The sequence below is a fragment of the Panthera tigris genome, chromosome C2 (genome assembly GCF_018350195.1).
Source record: "Panthera tigris isolate Pti1 chromosome C2, P.tigris_Pti1_mat1.1, whole genome shotgun sequence".
Classification (NCBI taxonomy): domain Eukaryota; kingdom Metazoa; phylum Chordata; class Mammalia; order Carnivora; family Felidae; genus Panthera; species Panthera tigris.
In genome coordinates, this window is record NC_056668.1 from 69,732,256 (window position 1) to 69,750,653 (window position 18,398).

The following is an 18,398-nucleotide window of genomic DNA, read 5'->3' on the forward strand; positions in this document are numbered from 1 at the left end:
CCTCCCTGGCCTGAGGCTCAAGACTGAACAGGGAGTGACCAAAAAGGCAAAATCAAGGGCTCTGAGCAAAAGGGGAGGAGTCCTTTATGAAAAATAGCACCGACCAGCCCAATGGAGGGCATCCTAGAGATCTCCCTTCCATTCCCACCTCCTTGCATTTTCCAGATGCTCTGCGGCCCAGAGAGGTCAGCTGGCCTCCACAGAGTCAGTTAGCAGCAGGCTTAGCTTGATTAGGACAACATGACTCTAAGTTGAGCTTCCCTGCTCTGCAGGGTACTGTCACTACTTCCCAAAGCACCAGGTACCAGGTAACAGAGCATGGGCCTCAGAATCAATCAGATCTGGTTCAAATTATGGCTCTACTCCTTATTAACAGTAAGTTTCATGAATCCTTGTCCTACTCCGTTTCCTTCTCCATAAGCAGGGGACAGCCCCCACTGCCAATACACTGAGGGGCTGTTGTGAGCATCAGAGATAATGTATGTAAAACATCTGGAGCATGGATGAGGGGTGAGCAAGGGCAGCAATTATTCTGTTTCTAGAGGTCCACAGAATTTGCATTCCTACAGAAAGTCTTGCCAGGGTAAAGCTGTCCCCCCAGCAATTCTGCAGCCGGGTCTCCATTTTAGATCAGAATGCTCACACCAGCGAAGGAATAAAGGACTCAGATCATGCTGCAGACTTTTTACTCAGCATGTAAACTTCCTTTGTTTGCTTTGAGACTCACTCATCCACCTATTTCTGAGAGGATATACAATGGTTTAAAAATCTAACATACAATACAAAATTAGAGAATCAAGGTTCAAACAGGAAGTCTGCCTGAAGGATGTGGAGGTTCTAGATGCTGAAACAAAAAGGGGAACGTACTGGGTGGCAAAGATCTTATTTTCTTGTCTAACTGTTGAAAGCAGCCCATAGAACCCTGTGCGGCCAGGATGCACCCAGCCAAGCTCAAACTGGCAGGTCACTTCTTTAAGCACGAACAACAGCAAAGTGGTGACTGGCAACCTGGAAGGCAGAAGACCTCGGCCACCCCTCCCCTGTCACCCGAGGCCAGGGACAGGCCCAGTTTAGGGAGAGCAGGAAAGCAGTCCTTGTTCCAGTCTGAACCACTCATCACATTTTTATCCACACAATTTCAGAATAAACAACTTACAGTCAACTTCTAGAAAGTTCTGGAAGAACAAGAAAAGTAGTAAAGGGAAAATATTATTTTGACCAAGGAAGGTTCAAGAATAGATTTCTAGGTAAGGATAAGAAATTAAGAGCAGGAGCATTCCCTCATCTGGCCTAGCCAGATACAATGTGTTGCGGAAAAAATGCCTGCATTGATGACAGAGGTGTCCCTTAGCTGTGGACACTGTTAAATGACCTCTCACAGCAATGTGACCTGAGCGGGATAAAGACTTCCTCCCACTCGTAGAATCAGGGTCCTTGTCCTAAATGGAATCCTACATAGAAACAGTTTCCTTCTTTTTGCAAAGAACAGCTTTCTAAGAAATATAAAGTGGGCCACAGAGGTGGGATTTAGGGCCAGTCATATGAACATACTCCTAAATCACACAAGTTGATAACTAACAGTCTATCCCAGGAAAACCAGAGCAAGAAGGAAACCAGAACAAAGAGCCCCCTGTGAGCTGCGACACAGGCCTGCTTATCATCTCCAAGGGCTCAGGGTCGCTCCCTTCAGGGGAGGTAGGAGCACGGGGAGAGGTTGGGGGGGTGGGGGGGCACACGCGCTGCCCAGCCAGCTCCAGCCTTCCTGACACCACTCTCCAGCCAGAGCTCACAGGCCTGTGGGCTCTGTCACAGTCAGTTTGCAGGATTCAGTGGAAGCACCTTTAATCTGCCCAAATCAGGAGGCAGCAGAAAACTCAGTAAACAAAGTAAGAAATGCTTAGGACTCTTAAAAAAACAACTCTCAAAATCTAATTATTATTACAAGTCTAAATATCATTGAAATAAATGGTATCTGGGATTTACTTCAAATAATGGGAGAGAGTGGTTAGGCACACAAATCAGATCGTCTAGCAGTTGGTAACTGGCAAAGATGGACAACAGGTACGTGGGTTTAATTTCACTGTTCTACTTCCATATGTTTGAGCTGTTTCATTATAAGTAAAAAAAAAAAAAACAAAAAAAAAAACAGGGGCACTGGGGTGGCTCAGTTGGTGAAGCATCCAACTCTTGATTTTGGCTTAGGTCATGATCTCAAGGTTTGTGAGACTGAGCCCCACGTTGGGCTCTGCACTGACAGTGCAGAGCCTGCTTGGGATTCTCTCTCTGCCCCTTCCATACTCAAGTGCTCTCTCTTGCTCTCTCTCTCTCTCTAATTAAAAAAAAAAAAAAAAAGTAAAAACATCATACCAAATCATTGTGAAAATGTAGGTAAATATAAAATTAAAAAAAAAACCAGAGAAAACAAAAACCACACATAATCCTATCACCAGAGACAACCACTGTTAACACTTCAGTCTATATACTTCCAATCTTTTCCACATTCTTCTCTCTTTTGTTTGTCAAGTAGGATCATATGTTTATGCTGTTTTATTACTTGCTTTCCCTTCCTCTCTTACTTTATCAAGAATTATTCAAATCCTTGGGAATGCAAACTGGGGCAGCCACTCTGGAAAACAGTACGGAGGTTCCTCAAAAAACTAAAAATAGAACTACCCTACCACCCAGCAATTGCACTACTAGGCATTTATCCATGGGATACAGGGGTGCTATTTCTAAGGAACACATGCACCCCAACGTTTATAGCAGCACTATCAACAATAGCCAAAGTATGGAAAGAGCCCAGATGTCCATCGATGGATGAATGGATAAAGAAGATGTGGTATATATGTACAATGGAGTATTACTCGGCAATCAGAAAGAATAAAATCTTGCCATTTGCAACTACGTGGATGGATCTGGAGGGTATTATGCTAAGTGAAATTAGTCAGAGAAAGACAAATATCATATGACTTCACTCATATGAGGACTTTAAGAGACAAAACAGATGAACATAAGGGAAGGGAAGCAAAAATAATATAAAAACAGGGAGGGGGACAAAACAGAAGAGACTCATAAATATGGAAAACAAACAGAGGGTTACTGGAGGGGTTGGGGGGGGGATGGGCTAAATGGGTAAGGGGCATTAAGGCATCTACTCCTGCAATCTTTGTTGCACTATATGCTAAGTAATTTGGATGTAAATTTAAAAAAATAAAATTAAAAAAAAAATTATTCAGATCTTTACATGTCCTTTAAGGGTATGATTGCTACATGGTCTTTTATCAAAAGGTAAGCCAAAATCTACTTCCAATATATGGCTTCTATAAGTAAGGGTGTGGTGAACTAGGAAAGATGACATTTGTTATAAATAGGTGATTCCAAGTAAGAAAAAACTGCACGAAATGTCCCCAAGCAGAAACTGACAGTACACATGAAAAGAAATACTAAGAGAGCCACTGCTGGCTCATAGACTACATAATTCCCAGCAGTTAGGAACCTTCCAGGTACTCGCCATTGCAAAGGCCATGGTGGGAAGAAGAGGAAAATGTCAATACCTAAAACTGAAATACGCTCATAAAGTGAGCAATAATTCACACAGTACATTCACACAGTGGTTTAAGAAATCTGCCAGCATCTCTGAAATGCTGGAGTGTTGATATACTGAGTTTTCAAAGGGAAGAAGATTTGCATGGGCTTGGGGTGGTATGGGAAGGTTCTGTAAACACAAGAGTAGATCCTGCGGCTTCTCGGAGACCACTGTGCCTCAGGCATTCAACCGTGGCCTTTCCGATCACTCTATCAGAATTAACATAACTGGACATGGCTTTGTTTTGTCACTGAGTTCTTTCCCTCAAGCCCTAAGGATGATTTCCTCCCCCATAAAAAGAAAATCCACAAAATCCTCGAGCTGGGGAGATAGATGAGAGGGATCCTGTTTTCCCTGCACTATTTGTCCCTGCCAAGAAGGAGATTCGGCAGAATATCTGCGAAGACAACGCCTCATATGATCAATGTCTGAATGCCAGTCAAAAATGTAATTTTTCTTTCTGAAGCAAATCCATAAATGGCCTATATTGTGACACACTGTAAAGACTGAGAGCTGAACACATTCCAGCCATGTTCCGTCTGGCTTTCCTGGGCTGCTACAAACCACCAGAGGCCTCTGAACCAAACTGTTTAGCTCTGGCCCAGCAGCCAGGAAGGGAGGCGCAGCCACCGCAAGGCCATCTCCTCTAGGGGTGGCCCCGAGAACACAGTCAATGACGACAGAGCTGCAGGGGGACCAAGAAGGGAACCGCAGACGACTACGCTTTCTTCCCATTTCTTCCTTCCCCTTATCCCTCCCTGTCTACCATTTCAGTTTTTTATTTCAGAAAGGACAACTGTGGCTCTCTTATCACCAGGTCAAGGATGGAGTGGAGAAAAAGTGGGTCTGTGACACACTGGACACGTGCTGAGGTCAGAAACTATGTAAGTGGTTAATTAAGTGCTTACCACTTGGTAAACGAACAGCAGCCTCTCCAAACTGAGTTTTAGCCCCTCCCCCAAACATGGGGGTCCCAGCGATCGCCCTACTGCTGAGCCACCGAAATTTTCAAGAGGGCATGCTCAGTGATGAGCACTCTGAAAAAATTGTGAAAGTATGTGTTGGAATGGCAAATTCAAGAGTGATATTTTTTAAAAATCTTGCTGTTATTGAGTTGTTTTGATAGTAGAAAACTAGTTTAGGAATAAGTTATTACCTAACAAGTGTCAGGGCGGATGTGGAGAAAAAGGAACTCTCATGCACTGTTGGTGAGAATAGAAATTGGTAGAGCCACTGGAAAATCATATATATAAAAGTGAAAAATATAAATACCATATCATCCAGTAATTCTACTACTGTATTGACCAAAGAAAATGAAAACACTTGAAAAGATCTATGTGTTCTATGTTTAATGCAGCATTATTTACAGTGCCAAGATATGGGGACACCCCAAGTGTCCACTGAGAGATGAATGGATAAAGAGGAAATGGTGTGTGCACACACACATACACATATAATGGAATATTATTCAGCTACAAAAAAAGAATGATATCTTGACATTTGCAACAACATGGATGGGCCTCAAGGGTATAACGCTAAATGAAAGAAGTCGGACAGAGAAAGACACATACCATATGATGTCACTTACATGTGGAATTTAAAAAACAAATCAAATGAACAAACAAATAAACAAAAAGCAGAAATAGACCCAGAGAACAAGCTGATGATTGCCAGAGAGGAGGGCAGTGGGAGAATGGGCCAAATGAGTGAAGGGTCGTGGGAGGTATGGGCTTCCAGTTCTGGGAAGAATAATGTACGGAGATCAAAGGCACAGCATAGGGAATGTAGTCAGTGGTATTATAACACATACTATGATGACAGAGGGTAGCTACTCTTGTGATGAACACAGCATAATACATATGTTTATCAAATCACTATGCTGTACACCTGAAATTAATGCACCATGTGTCAACTATACTTCAATTAAAACAAAAAGCTATCACCAACGTTCCATTTATCTATTTCACTGGGACTGGAACCTCTCAGAGCATGGGTTCATTTCTGACCTAGGTCTGTGTCCTCCCTCTGGATTCATACACCACAGAAAAGCTGGAGAAAAACAAATAGAAATGCAACCTGAGATGACATGCAGTTCTCTTTTTCAGCCAGATTCGCTAATCCAGCAATCTTTAAGGTTGGCCAAAACTGGGCCAGAAGGCTCAACAGGCCTCATGCATAGGGCTTGAACTTTACCTTTTCCCACCAAAAGAAGCAAGAGTCTAATGCATAAATGCAGAACAGCTGTCTTCTGGCAAAGACAGCGTCCCGTCACACACACATGGCCACACCCTGAAACAGAGACATACACCCGCCCCGACCCATCACTGAGCTCCAGCTGACTTGACTGCTGTAGGTTTCCCCAAAGGTCCCTGAGCTCACCCTCGGATGTAAGAATGGACACGAACCACAGGCTGGGGTGGCTCAAAATCTGCCATCTCCTACCGGCAGGGCCAACGCCCGCCCACATGTAAAGATGAAACAGAAAGAAAAGTTACCTTGCAGACAGCCGCCTGGAGTATTGCATCAAAGCCTCCTTCGGGAGCATCACGGTTCCGGGACACCCTCTGTTTCCGAACCTCCTCATTGAAGCTGTCAACTCTGTCTGTAAGGGGCAGCAGATGGCGGAACCCAAAGGATGGGACGCAGTTTGGGAATAATTTGTAACTAGAGAGAAAGAAGAGAAGAGTCACTTTCCATCACTGTAGGTAAATCTTAAGCAACCAAGTACTCTGTGTGTTCACTGAGTGCCTTGAGCAGCAGTAATGAATATTTACCCAGCACCTACTGTGTGCCCCTGGGACACACAAAGAGAGAGACAACATGGTTCTTACTCTACAAAGGCCAAGCCCTACACCACAGGCAAGTCAGCATATCCAGGTTGTATGTGAATGGAATGGACAAATGGTTCAAAAAAAGGAGATAATAGCAGACTACTGCTGTCAGAGGAATACGTCACAGAGATGCCCTGCCATGGGCCTTGAAAGATGGGAGGGACCAGTGGCATGGGCACCATGGCCTGGGCAGCACAGCAGGGAAGGATCTTTTGGGCTAAGAAAGGTGGGCAGTGTCGAGTGACAGCAGCCTGAACAGAGGTACTGTATGAAAGCAGCTTCCCACATCAACTCTGCTGCTGCCATGTGTTAAAAGATCACATAGAATCCCTTTGAGTGAACCCACTCAGAGACTCGCAGGACATCCTGGCACATGAGCAAAAGCTAGTGGAACAGGAATGAAGACATTCTATCTGCTACTTCATTCATTTATAAATATTGTGATGATAAGCCACCAGCTCTCCTAAATGCAACAGAGATCACTCAGAAGCTAACTGTCCTCAGATGGAAAATTAGATGTGGCAATTTGGGAAGAGGCAAGTATTGCATCTCAATAGTAAGTTAATGCCACATCTTTCTCCTGCAATACTGGGCGATCTCATCTTCAGTCTGCAGTAGAGATCCTGAGTGGTTCCATCCCTGGAGGAAATTAGATTCCAATTACAGATCTAGGAGTCTCAGCTTGACATGCAGTCGCTGACACAGGAAGAGAGGCCTTCCATTGTTTCACCAGTGGATTCTCGAGGGGAGAGGGAAGAGGGTCCTGGCCAGAGAGAAGCACACATGCAAGAGCCCCGTGGCAGGAGAGAACACAGGGAGCCCAAGAACAAGGAAGGCCAGTGAAGCTGCAGCGGGGGCAGACAAGGTGAGGATGGGCCAAGGGGAGGCTGAGAAGGCAGACTGAAAGAGACTGTGCAAGTTTGTGGCCACGTTAAGAAAGCCTCTCTTTTAGAACAAAAGATGGAAAAAAAAAAAAAAACAACAACAACACTAACAGAGAGGCATGGGCGGGGGTGGGGTGGTTATAATCCAACTTAAGCCATGTGCACGGAGAGGGAAACAGGCTTAGCAACTGCTAGGGAATCCTGCCTAATGGCAGCCAAGAAGCAGCAGCCAGGGCAGGTCTGGACAGGTTCCCTTCCTCCAAACAAGAGGCAAACTTTGGCTTTCTAAGAGGCCATTCCACTCTCCTTCAGGACCTACAGTGCCTGCTCCATCCACCAGTCACCGCAGCAAACCGGCTCTGGACAGTCAACCCCACTGCCATTCTGGCCACGACTCTCTCTGGATGGGGGCGGGAGCTACAGGCTTCATCCATCTGCCTTCCCTTGGCTTCACTCTCTCCTTCTTCCTCAGACTTCACTTGTACCTTGTGCTTGGACAGGACAGACTTTTCTATATATGATCTGGACCATCAAATTTTTTATTCCCATCTCATTTTTCCATGAAGAGAAGGTCACGGAAATTATATTCCCGGAGAGAAGAAGGAAATGAGCTGAGGTCCTATTGGTAGTTATTTGACAAATGGACAGGTGCAGGAGGAAGCAAACACACAAATTTTCCCTTCCTTCAAGCCGTTCCTCCTCTCTGTGTGGTTCTGGTCTACTATGCAGGACTTAGGGAATGTGATTGTTGTCACAGTTGACTGAGTGGGTTGAGGAGAGAAAGGAGAGGAAAAGAATGATAACTGCTGTTCAGTGAGAAAGCCAGGGAAGCTGGCTCACCAAAATTAGTTTGGCATTTTTTTACCTTTCCCCTTTTATTCGTGCTAACAACATTAAGTAGATATATTTTTACTTGGAGAATTACTATTAAATAATCAGGAAATAGAAAATGTGTTTGCCAGAGAGAAGCCTTCATGGCAGAGAATTTACTACAACCAAATCAGTCATCTCTTCGAGGAAAACAGCTTTGTCACACAGATCCTGCCGCATGTCCCATAGTCACTAAAATACGATGTCCCCTGTGACTATTTAATTTAACCTCTGGCAGAACTGAGTGAACTGAAGGTCTGGGCACTTGGGGGTCTAACTCCAGGAAATGCTCCAACCCCCACCCTGTGTCTGTCTGTAGAGCCCTGTTTGGGGCCATGTATAGGGAGTTATTCCATCAAGGATTATAACCAAGAAGGTAAGTAAAATATATATGCTTAAGTTGCTTGGGGGAGCATGTACGTATGAAAAGTGATTCCAATTTGAAGACGCTAGACCCAGGCAAATCCAGAAAACAATCTATGGCTTCAGGACAATATTGTGGGACAAGCTGACTGGAAACAGCTCCGTCTTAGTCTAAATACAGAACTGCCAGATAACATATAATTTTTCAAAATGCTCATATGTAAATGTTAATATGGAAGCTTAGCAGGGAAATCCCAGCTGCCAGAGATGAAGGAAAAAAAAAAACATTCAACAAATGAGTACAGTTACGAGATGAGGTGGGCCTGGAGTAAGAGCTCATGCCAAAGAGCTCCCGGATGTGCCAGGACCCGACAGAGGTCCTAAGGGTTGGGGGCATGATTCTAACGGGGACGGATGAAGCACTGGAACAGGGCTCTCTTCATAAAGCTAAGCTCTACAAAGAGCTGCCCTGTCACCAAAATGAAAGACACAAATTCCAGCCACTAGCCTGGGAAAGAAGCAAGGAAGAGCCATTCTGGGCCGAGAGCAAGATGAATCACCCATAAAAATTGTTAACTCCAGGCTCGAGCAAGTCAGGATTCACTACTTTATGGTGAAGGAACCCCCAAAGGAACAATAAACAGGAAAACTAGTCCCATCGAAACCCGGAGGATCCAGGCAAACACATAACTGCCCTACAAGGATGGGGCTGTGATCCTCACCCAGAAAACCACCTCGGATGAAGAGGAGCTTATGACAAACTTATGGATCCCGTGAGAAACAAACCACCATGAAGGAATGTCCACAAATGCAACAAACTGAATGATGTGCCGTTCAAGAAACAGAGATAACAGAATGATTTGAAGCACTGTAAACGCAAGGATATTTAAAACATTAAAGGAGAGGAAAGAATACATACCAAAAGTCAGAACAGGATATTATTAGAAGAAAAAAAACAAGGCTGTGAAAACAAAACAATATAAAAAACAGAAGTTTGGAAAAAGAACCAAATAAAAACTATAGTCAGTGAAATTCAAATATGAAACTTCAGTGTATGGACTAACCAACTAAAAACCAAAATGGTAAACTAGAAGAAATTTCTTACTAGGGAAATTAGCGTTAGAAAATGAAGAGGAGAGGAGCCCCTCAGTGGCTCAGTCAGTTAAGTGTCTGACCCTTGATCTTGGCTCAGGTCATGATCTTACGGGTCATGGGTTCAAGCCCCAGGTCGGGCTCAGCACCGACAGTGCAGAGTCTGCTTGCCTGCTTGGGATCCTCTCTCCCCCACTCTTTCCCTTCCCCAACTCGTGTGCACGTGTGCATATTCTCTCAGAAATAAATAATAAACATCTTTTTAAAAAAGAAAGAAAATTAAGAAGATAGAGGAATCAAAGAGAAAATGTCTGAGAATTTTCAAGGATAAAGACGTATTCTCCGATTAAACAAGCAGACCAGATTCTGAGCAATGTAAATAAAAGCAAATCCAATCTAGACACATTCAAATGTGTATCATTATAGAATATGAAAAGCACAGGAAAATATTAAAAGCCACCAGAGAGAAGGAAAACCATTAGATGGACAGCCACCTTCTCATCAGCCACAGGACATGCCAGAAGACAATGAAATAACACCATCAAGGTGATGAAGGAATACTATGACCCTTGGAAGAAACACAGGGAGGGTAAGGGAAAACATAAATGATGAAGGATGAACTATGTCAGTTTACTTGCCCAGATTTTTGCATGTGTATTTCCATTTTTGTTGTGTGGTGAGAACATTTAAGATCTACTCACTCTCTTCCAAGTATACAAGTGTATGTTCCAAGTATAATATCGTTAACTAGCATCACCGTGCCATACGCCACATCCCCAGGACATACTCATCTTATAACTGGAAGTCTGTACCTTTTGACCAACATCTCCATGTTCCCCCCACCTCCCAGCAATTACCAGTCTACTCTGTTTCCGTGAGTTTGGCTTTGTTAGGTCCCACCTAAATGAGACATGACATGTATTTCAACAACAGCCCGATACCTCGAGCAAAAGGAAATGTCTTCAGGGCCGGGGATAACAGGCTGCATTAATCCTTCAAATCCTCTGTCAGTAAATCCCACATGACTTTTCCCAGTGACACTCTTCCTGTTACTCAAAATAGCAAGTAAACAGATCTTTAATCTGGTGATTAAATGATACTGTGCCTTTTTTCCGATTATGGCAGCCCTGTTACTACTCCTTACTCCAGTCCTGGCATTTCTAGCACATTCTAAGATAGGAAGGGATGAATCTAGGATTTTGATCCTTTGGCAAAAACGTCTGGAGCAGGAGGAGGGACAAACCTCAGGAAAGCCCCATGAAAAACTAGCTCTCTTTTCTCTGAGGTGTCCTACATAGGTGATTAAGTCACTCCTGACTCTATCTTCCCAAAACTTCCTGGGGGCTCTTGCTGTTCCCACTCCCTCAGGGGAGAAAAATCCAACTGAAGGGGCCATCGGAGCTTGAGGAGAACCCCATGACTCTCTTCTGCGCACTAGCTGAAGGAAAAGAATAGACGAGGATCGCAGGCAGTGTGCACCGGGCCAGGGATGAAAGGCAGACAAGGGAGGCGGGCCAGCTGTGCGACATGAAGAGTGGTAAGGACAGCAGCGGCCGAGCATGTGGTACAAGCCCAGCTCCAATACACCTGCCCGCTGTTCTAGAAAACCTGGAAATCCTGGCTATTCTTGGTCAAATCTTCTAACAAAGCACACACAGGCTGGATCAGGTATAGGGACAGCCACCGTTCGCTGTTCTCCCCAGGAACAGCGGGAATCTCTGGGACCCAGGACACCACATGCATTCCACTGCCTGGCCGTGCGGAGATAAATCTCAGCCTGCTCACTGAGCCAGAATGACTCCCCGATGCGGTGCCCAGCTTACAGAAGAGAGATTTGCATGACTCAGCCCTGCTGTTTCCTTCAGAACTCCCGTTCTTCACTAGATTTCCTACCTTGCGAGTCTTTCAGGGTGCCTGTGCTCACTGAGAAGACTTTTAAGTCTACAATTGGTTCTGCCTTCCAGGCCTTCAAGAGGGACTCTGGATAAATTGTGTGTGATAACCCTGAATATCTGAATGCTGAGTCTCCAGAGATAGTCCCCTCCATCCTCTCTGGGCTGCCAATCTAGCACATCTTACAGTGAGTGGATGGTCCTGGGGAAGTGACCGTGGAGATACACCCTGTCTGTCCAGAAACAGAGCCCAATCAGAAGGCAGAGGTGAAAAGAAGCAGACAGAATCGCTCTTAGGGATGAATTGAAAAAGGCTTTGGTTAAGCTGCTGTTGTACCTGGTAAGAAGCAAAACTCCAACAACAGGTCACAGCACTGAGACTCAGCTGAAAAGGCCTTGGAGACGGGACCAAAGTAATAATAATGCCAGAGGCCACCTGTGGCCAGGAGGAAGCTAAACCCAGCAAATGATGACACCTAGGCCTCTTCACAGTTAAGGACTTTAGAATTGCTTTTGTATTTAAACCTTTTTCTTATCTATTGTCTTCCCCACCATTGTGTCAGTTCCCAACCCCTGGGGAACACCTAAGGGAGCTTCTAGGAGATTTACAGAAAATTAGGAAAGATTCCGGAAAACATACATTACCAGCATAAACACCACTGCATCCTGACCACCCAGCCCAACCCAGGCCTGGGAGCTGTTGAGGTTGTGGAAGATTAGCTGGGGAGCTGGGCAGGCTCAGGGGTTTAGGAACAGCTCTCTTCCCCCCAGGGGCAGCCAAGTAACCCAAGAACTGAAAATGCCACCACAGGTGGAAGGTCCTGGATCCGAGTCACCGCTGAAAGGAAAGCTGCCATGGAAACCAGTTCAGGCCTCATCAGAGTTTGTACAAGCAAGAAAGATACTCTGATGGTGCTGAGCCACTGAGATTTGGGGGCTATGTTACTGTTGGATCACCTAACATTACCCTTAGGCAAGCGCCTTGAAGGTCAGGTCGTTTGGGGATGGGCGTTTGTCCTCAGACTCAGGTAAAGCCTCTGTGCCGTCATGTGATTTGAATGGGGGAAAAGCAAGCACCATATTAATGGGAATGCAGACTCTAAAACTAGTTTGTCTGGACTCTTACCCCAAATCCCCCTTACAAGTTGTGTAATCTTAGGTAAGTGGTTTATCCTAAGCCTTGGTTGGCTCACATAAATCTTGGAGACCTCAAAAGACTGCCATCAGACTTGAATGAGATAATCCACATGGTGCAAGGCATGTAGTACAGTGCCTGATGCTTGGTAAGAATCTGTCTTAGCAGCTTCTTATCTAGTAAGTATTCTGGGGTCTTACATCCCAAAGCCTAACTAAAGTTGTATGTGGGGATGAGAAAGAAAAACTTGGCAGTTACCACTCATTGTAATCCTGCCCACATCATCCTGACATTTACAGGAACACTCATAAGACTAGAAAGGAAACAAACCAACCTTGTAGAGGTTGCCTTGGGGGAGTTGGAGGCTGTGACCCTCCACCCCTCACACAAACGCACCATGGCAGAGTCCTGTCCACCAATCCTGTTTCCTCTTCTTCCTGAGCACAACTGAACTGGTTTCCAGCCTCATTGCTAGAACTCCATCGGGTCTGATAAAGTGCAGAAGTGGCAAAGGCTATTCACTGGTGGCCCATAAGCTCCTCCTATGAGCGTCCGCCCAGGCACAACGACCCTAAAAGCCACATGTAGAAGATGGAGGAGTACAGGGTGGGCAGAGCAAGGGTCCCTGAGTCACCGCGTGGAAGGGAGGTGTCCACTGGATTTAGGTAAGCAGGAAATAAGCTTCTATCACGACACACTTTTGTATTTATTTGTTGGAGCAGTTAGAAATTCCTGCTCTCTGATAATCTGTCAAATATTTTCCAATTCAAGTACTTGACTTATGTTGGAAAAAACAAAATCATACCTTTAAAACCCAGGACTTCATTTCATTTTGTCAAGGTAAGTTATATTTACATAACAACAGGGACAGATTTTGAATTCACTTATCCCCAAGCACCTCAGTTCACCCCAAGCAAGAGGAAAGGTTACATAGGCATGTTCTGCCTGCTCCCTCCCTGAACCTGGGTGTCCACTTACTGAAAACATTGTCTCAAATCACTCAATGTAGAGGGACGCCTGGGTGGTTCCGTTGGATTAGCGTTTGACTCTTGGTTTCGGCTCAGGTCTTGATCTCACAGTTTTGTGAGTTCAAGCCCCACTCTGGGCTCTGCGCTGGCAGCATGGAGCCTGCTTGGGATTCTGTCTCTCTCCCTCTTTCTCTGCCCCTCCCCCACTCACACTGTCTATGTCTCTCTCAAAATGAATAAATAAGATTAAAAATAAATAAATATGGCACAAAAACAGACACTCAGATCAATGGAACAGAACAGAGAACGCAGAAATGGACCCACAAACATATGGCCAACTAATCTTTGACAAAGCAGCAAAGAATATCCAATGGAATAAAGACAGTCTCTTCAGCAAGTGGTGCTGGGAAAACTGGACAGCGACATGCAGAAAAATGAACCTGGACCACTTTCTTACCCCATACACAAAAATAAACTCAAAATGGTTGAAAGACCTAAACTTAAGACAGGAAGCCATCAAAATCCTCGAGGAGAAAGCAGGCAAAAACCTCTATGACCTCAGCCGCAGCAACTTCTTACTCAGCATGTCTCCGGAGGCAAGGGAAACAAAAGCAAAAATGAACTCTTGGGACCTCACCAAAATAAAAAGCTTCTGCACAGTGAAGGAAACAATCAGCAAAACTAAAAGGCAACCGACAGAATGGCAGAAGATATTTGCAAAGGTTTAGTATCCAAAATCTATAAAGAATTTATCAAACTCAACACCCAAAAAACAAATAATCCAGTGAAGAAATGGGCAAAAGACATGAATACACACTTCTCCAAAGGAGACATCCACACGGCTAACAGACATGTGAAAAAATGCTCAACATCACTCATCATCTGGGAAATACAAATCAAAACCACAATGAGATACTACCTCACACCTGTCAGAACGGCTAACATTAACAACTCAGGCAACAACAGATGTTGGTGAGGATGCGGAGAGAGAGGATCTCTTTTGCACTGCCAGTGGGAATGCAAACTGGTGCAGACACTCTGGAAAACAGTATGGAGGTTCCTCAAAAAATTAAAACTAGAACTACCCTATGACCTAGCAATTGTACTACTAGGTATCTATCCAAGGGATACAGGTGTGCTGTTTTGAAGGGGCACATGTAGCCCAAAGTTTACAGCAGTGCTATTGACAATAGCCAAAGTATGGAAAGAGCCCAAATGTCCATCGATGAATGAATGGATAAAGAAGATGTCATATATATACATACATACATACACACACACACACACATATATATATATACACACACACATATACACATATATATACATATACACATATATATACATATACACATATATATACACACATACATACACATAAACACACACATACATAAAATGGAGTATTAGTCGGCAAACAGCAAAATGGAATTCTTGCCATTTGCAACTACGTGGATGGAACTAGAGGTATTATACTAAGTGAAATTCATCAGAGGAAGACAAATATCATATGACTTCACTCATATGTGGAATTTAAGATACAAAACAGATGAACATAAGGGAAGGGAAGCAAAAATTATATATAAACAGAGAGGGGGACAAAACATAAGAGACTCTTAAATACAGAGAACAAACAGAGGGTTACTGGAGGGGTTGTGGGAGGGGGAATGGGCTAAATGGGTAAGAGGCATTAAGGAATCTACTCCTGAAATCATTGTTGCACTATATGCTAACTAACTTGGATGTAAATTAAAAATAAATAAATTAAAAATACATACATACATACATACATAAAATATCTCAATGTAGAAAACAGTGCTACATCAGGCAGGAAAACAAATGAGCTATGATCGTTATGCCTTCCCACAGCCTTGCAACAGTTCACATCTTCACACACAGCTGAGGGGACAGGACTAGGTCATCACTGATCAGATTAAACACTGAAGCCTGCCCCATCCCCCAATATGCCTTCCCTAGTCCTTTCTTTGGGCTAAGTTTTCCTGCTACTCCATTCCCCCTACACTTAAATACCCAGCAGAAGGATGACTGGTCACTCACCCAATGCATGGATTGGTCTGGTACCTCGGTGCTGTGTAGGAGAAAGGGGAGATGTTCTTGTCTACAAAAGACCCGAACCCCAACCGGAAGTTGCTGGTGAGCTTCCTCATCTCCTCAGCCAGCTTGGTGCCCAGGTTTCGGATGCTGTCCAAGTCATCCTTCATGGACAGGGAGAGGTCCATCAGGTAGTACAAGTCCACAGGGTAATCCTCCACCTGTCGAACCTGCAGCTGGAAGGTAGTCTTATCGCCTGTGCCAACAGAGAGGCCATGCAATTAGAGGTCATCCAACTCACTGGGAGCTGAAGGGATGGATTTTACTTTCAAAGCTGGTCCCCCTCTTACTTTTCTTTAGTGACCACATGCCTCTCAAAAGAAATATTGTTCTTAAAAAAAAAAAGAAGAAGAAGAAAAATTTTTCTTGGAAGAAGAATAACTGAAGGGAATATGGTGTTGAGGGTGAAGTTCTAGGTTCTCCTTCCAAATACTTCGCTCGGCATTTTTGGGGAAACTCCTTAACAACAAGTCTCCCCAGTGGTGTTCTGTTTTGTCAACAAAAGGACTCTTGGGCAGTTGGTGGATAATGGACCAGACAATTCCATGGACACAGATTAGGTGAGAGTTAACCCACCAACCCGCACCAACTTCAGGGAAAGGAGAAGCCAAGGTGGGAATGTGGCCAGGAGGAGACGGCCAAGGTGTGTATGAAACAGAAAACAGGGAAGAAATAAACAAGAGGAGGTACGGGAATGAGTAAGAACTGAGGGCGAAGGGAGAGAGGTATAAGGCAAGCGAGAGCGGGGACACACTGTCACTTAAAATACACCCAAAGGGCAAAAACATTTTTTGCTTGTGCCATGTCTCCTATTTCTACTTTCCTAGGCATTTATAGGCAACAGTATTTAGTTCTTGGGCATATTTAACATTTTGGGATATCATAGACACAAATTATTATCATTAGAAATTATATGTACAGGGGTGCCTGGGTGGCTCAGTTGGTTGAGCATCCAACTCTTGACTTTGGCTCAGGTCATGATCCCAGGGTCATGGGATCAAGCCCCTTGCCAGGCTCCATTCTGGGCACAGAGCCTGCTTGAGATTCTCTGTCTCTCCCTCTGCCCCTCTCCCCTGTTCATGTGCTCTTTTGCACTCACTGTCTCTAAAGTAAAAAGAAAAAAAAAAAAATAAGAAGTTATATGTATAAAAATACAGGAAGACAGATTCTAAATTTTAGCACCATCAAAACAAAGGTGGGGGGGGAAGAAAAGAAAGAAAGAAAGAAAACACTACTAGATTTGTCTACCAGCTACAAGAAAAAGAAAATAATTCTTGGTTGTAAAATAAGAGTCAGAGACAGAGGAAAGAGGAATTAATTCAGAGAAAATGAACAAAGAGAAAAGCCAGTGTCTGGGAGGCGTGGCCGTCTGCAATGTCACCTCCCAGGGTTTACAGAAACACCCAAGTCAGTGCAGCAACCAGGGGACCCATGCCAGGATAATTATCCTACATCATTTCATAGGCTCTAAAAACACATCATTTAGAAGCGACTTCAAGAGGCAATCATACCAAGTAATTCTACCTGTCCTTGAGCTTATTAGTTTTTCAGAGGCACAAAGATGTCCTTGAACTCTCTAGGTAGGATTGCTGCACACACACATTTGAAATCTGGACATACTCATGTATTCAGAAGAGCACAGTGAGGCTGGCCTCTCCTGCCCACAGAGTCCACACCTGGTGGTGGCAGTCACCTCTCAGAGAAGCTGGTCTCCCTGAACGCGCCCGATCTCGTCTGATCTCAGAAGCTAAGCAGGGTCGGGCCTGGTTAGTACTTGGATGGGAGAGAAGCTGGTCTCCCATCTCGAGCTGACAACCAGCAAGCTGAAGCCTTCTTGAACTTGGAGGATAGGGACCCCAATCCCATGTGCTCCTTCTCCTTCTCCCACCCCAGACAAGTCGCATTATATTAACTAGACCATGCAGATTCAGATGACCAAAAGATTTCAATCCAAGTTCCAGCTCGGTCCCTCAACTAGGGGAGCAACCTGAGCCTGTGTCCTTAGATCAACAATGGAAATAATAACAGCACAGCACTGATTAAGCCTATGAAGCACTCATTTGAAGAGCAGTGTTTGGTAAGCAGTAATGCCTGCACAAATGAAGTATAATTATTATAATTACTATTTTTTGCCTGAGTGACAGCACTGAGCCTGCTTCCCGGGACTTGTCTTTGCGTGTCCTGTCCTCGCCTCCTCAAGACTGATGCAGTTTGGGTTGTCTGTTCATAGGAGCCTATTTTTAAAAACCATCAGAGTCTGACTCAAGCTGAGGAATGTTGGAGATTTCTTCCAGAATGAATTCTAGACTGCTGTAATGTCTGCCTCTGGCTCCCATCAGGCAGACAGAGCAGGTCCCTGCTCTGAGCCCCTCCCAGCCCTGGATGCCACATCACAGTGGGGGAGGGGCAGGAGGAAAGAGAACTTGGGGGAAGGGAGAACCTCCTTGGTCTTTGTGTGGGCAGACCACAGACCCCAAATGGGCAGAGCCTATAATCATGTCTGCTCTGTCCAATCCCATGACCTCTTGGCAGAGTCTTCTACATTTTCTGTCCACCTGTGCCCTTCTCCCCAACTTCCCAACTACATCTTCTTTTATCCAGAATCCACTTCTACCTTTCTGTGGATTATGAGTAATGAACAGATGAGGACTTTAGGACCAGAGAG

The 18,398-nt window shown here is 44.5% G+C and overlaps 1 protein-coding gene across 1 annotated transcript in view; it reads right to left on the reverse strand.

The window, feature by feature from the left end:
• Positions 1-18,398, reverse strand: part of ITGB5 (integrin subunit beta 5) — a 120,757-nt gene that overhangs the window by 71,412 nt on the left and 30,947 nt on the right. Inside the window, exons 4-5 of the mRNA XM_042998988.1 lie at positions 15,680-15,929; positions 6,082-6,250 (exon numbers count right to left, since the gene is read on the reverse strand). Coding sequence (XP_042854922.1) covers positions 6,082-6,250; positions 15,680-15,929 — 419 coding nt within the window. The remainder of the gene's footprint in view (positions 1-6,081; positions 6,251-15,679; positions 15,930-18,398) is intronic.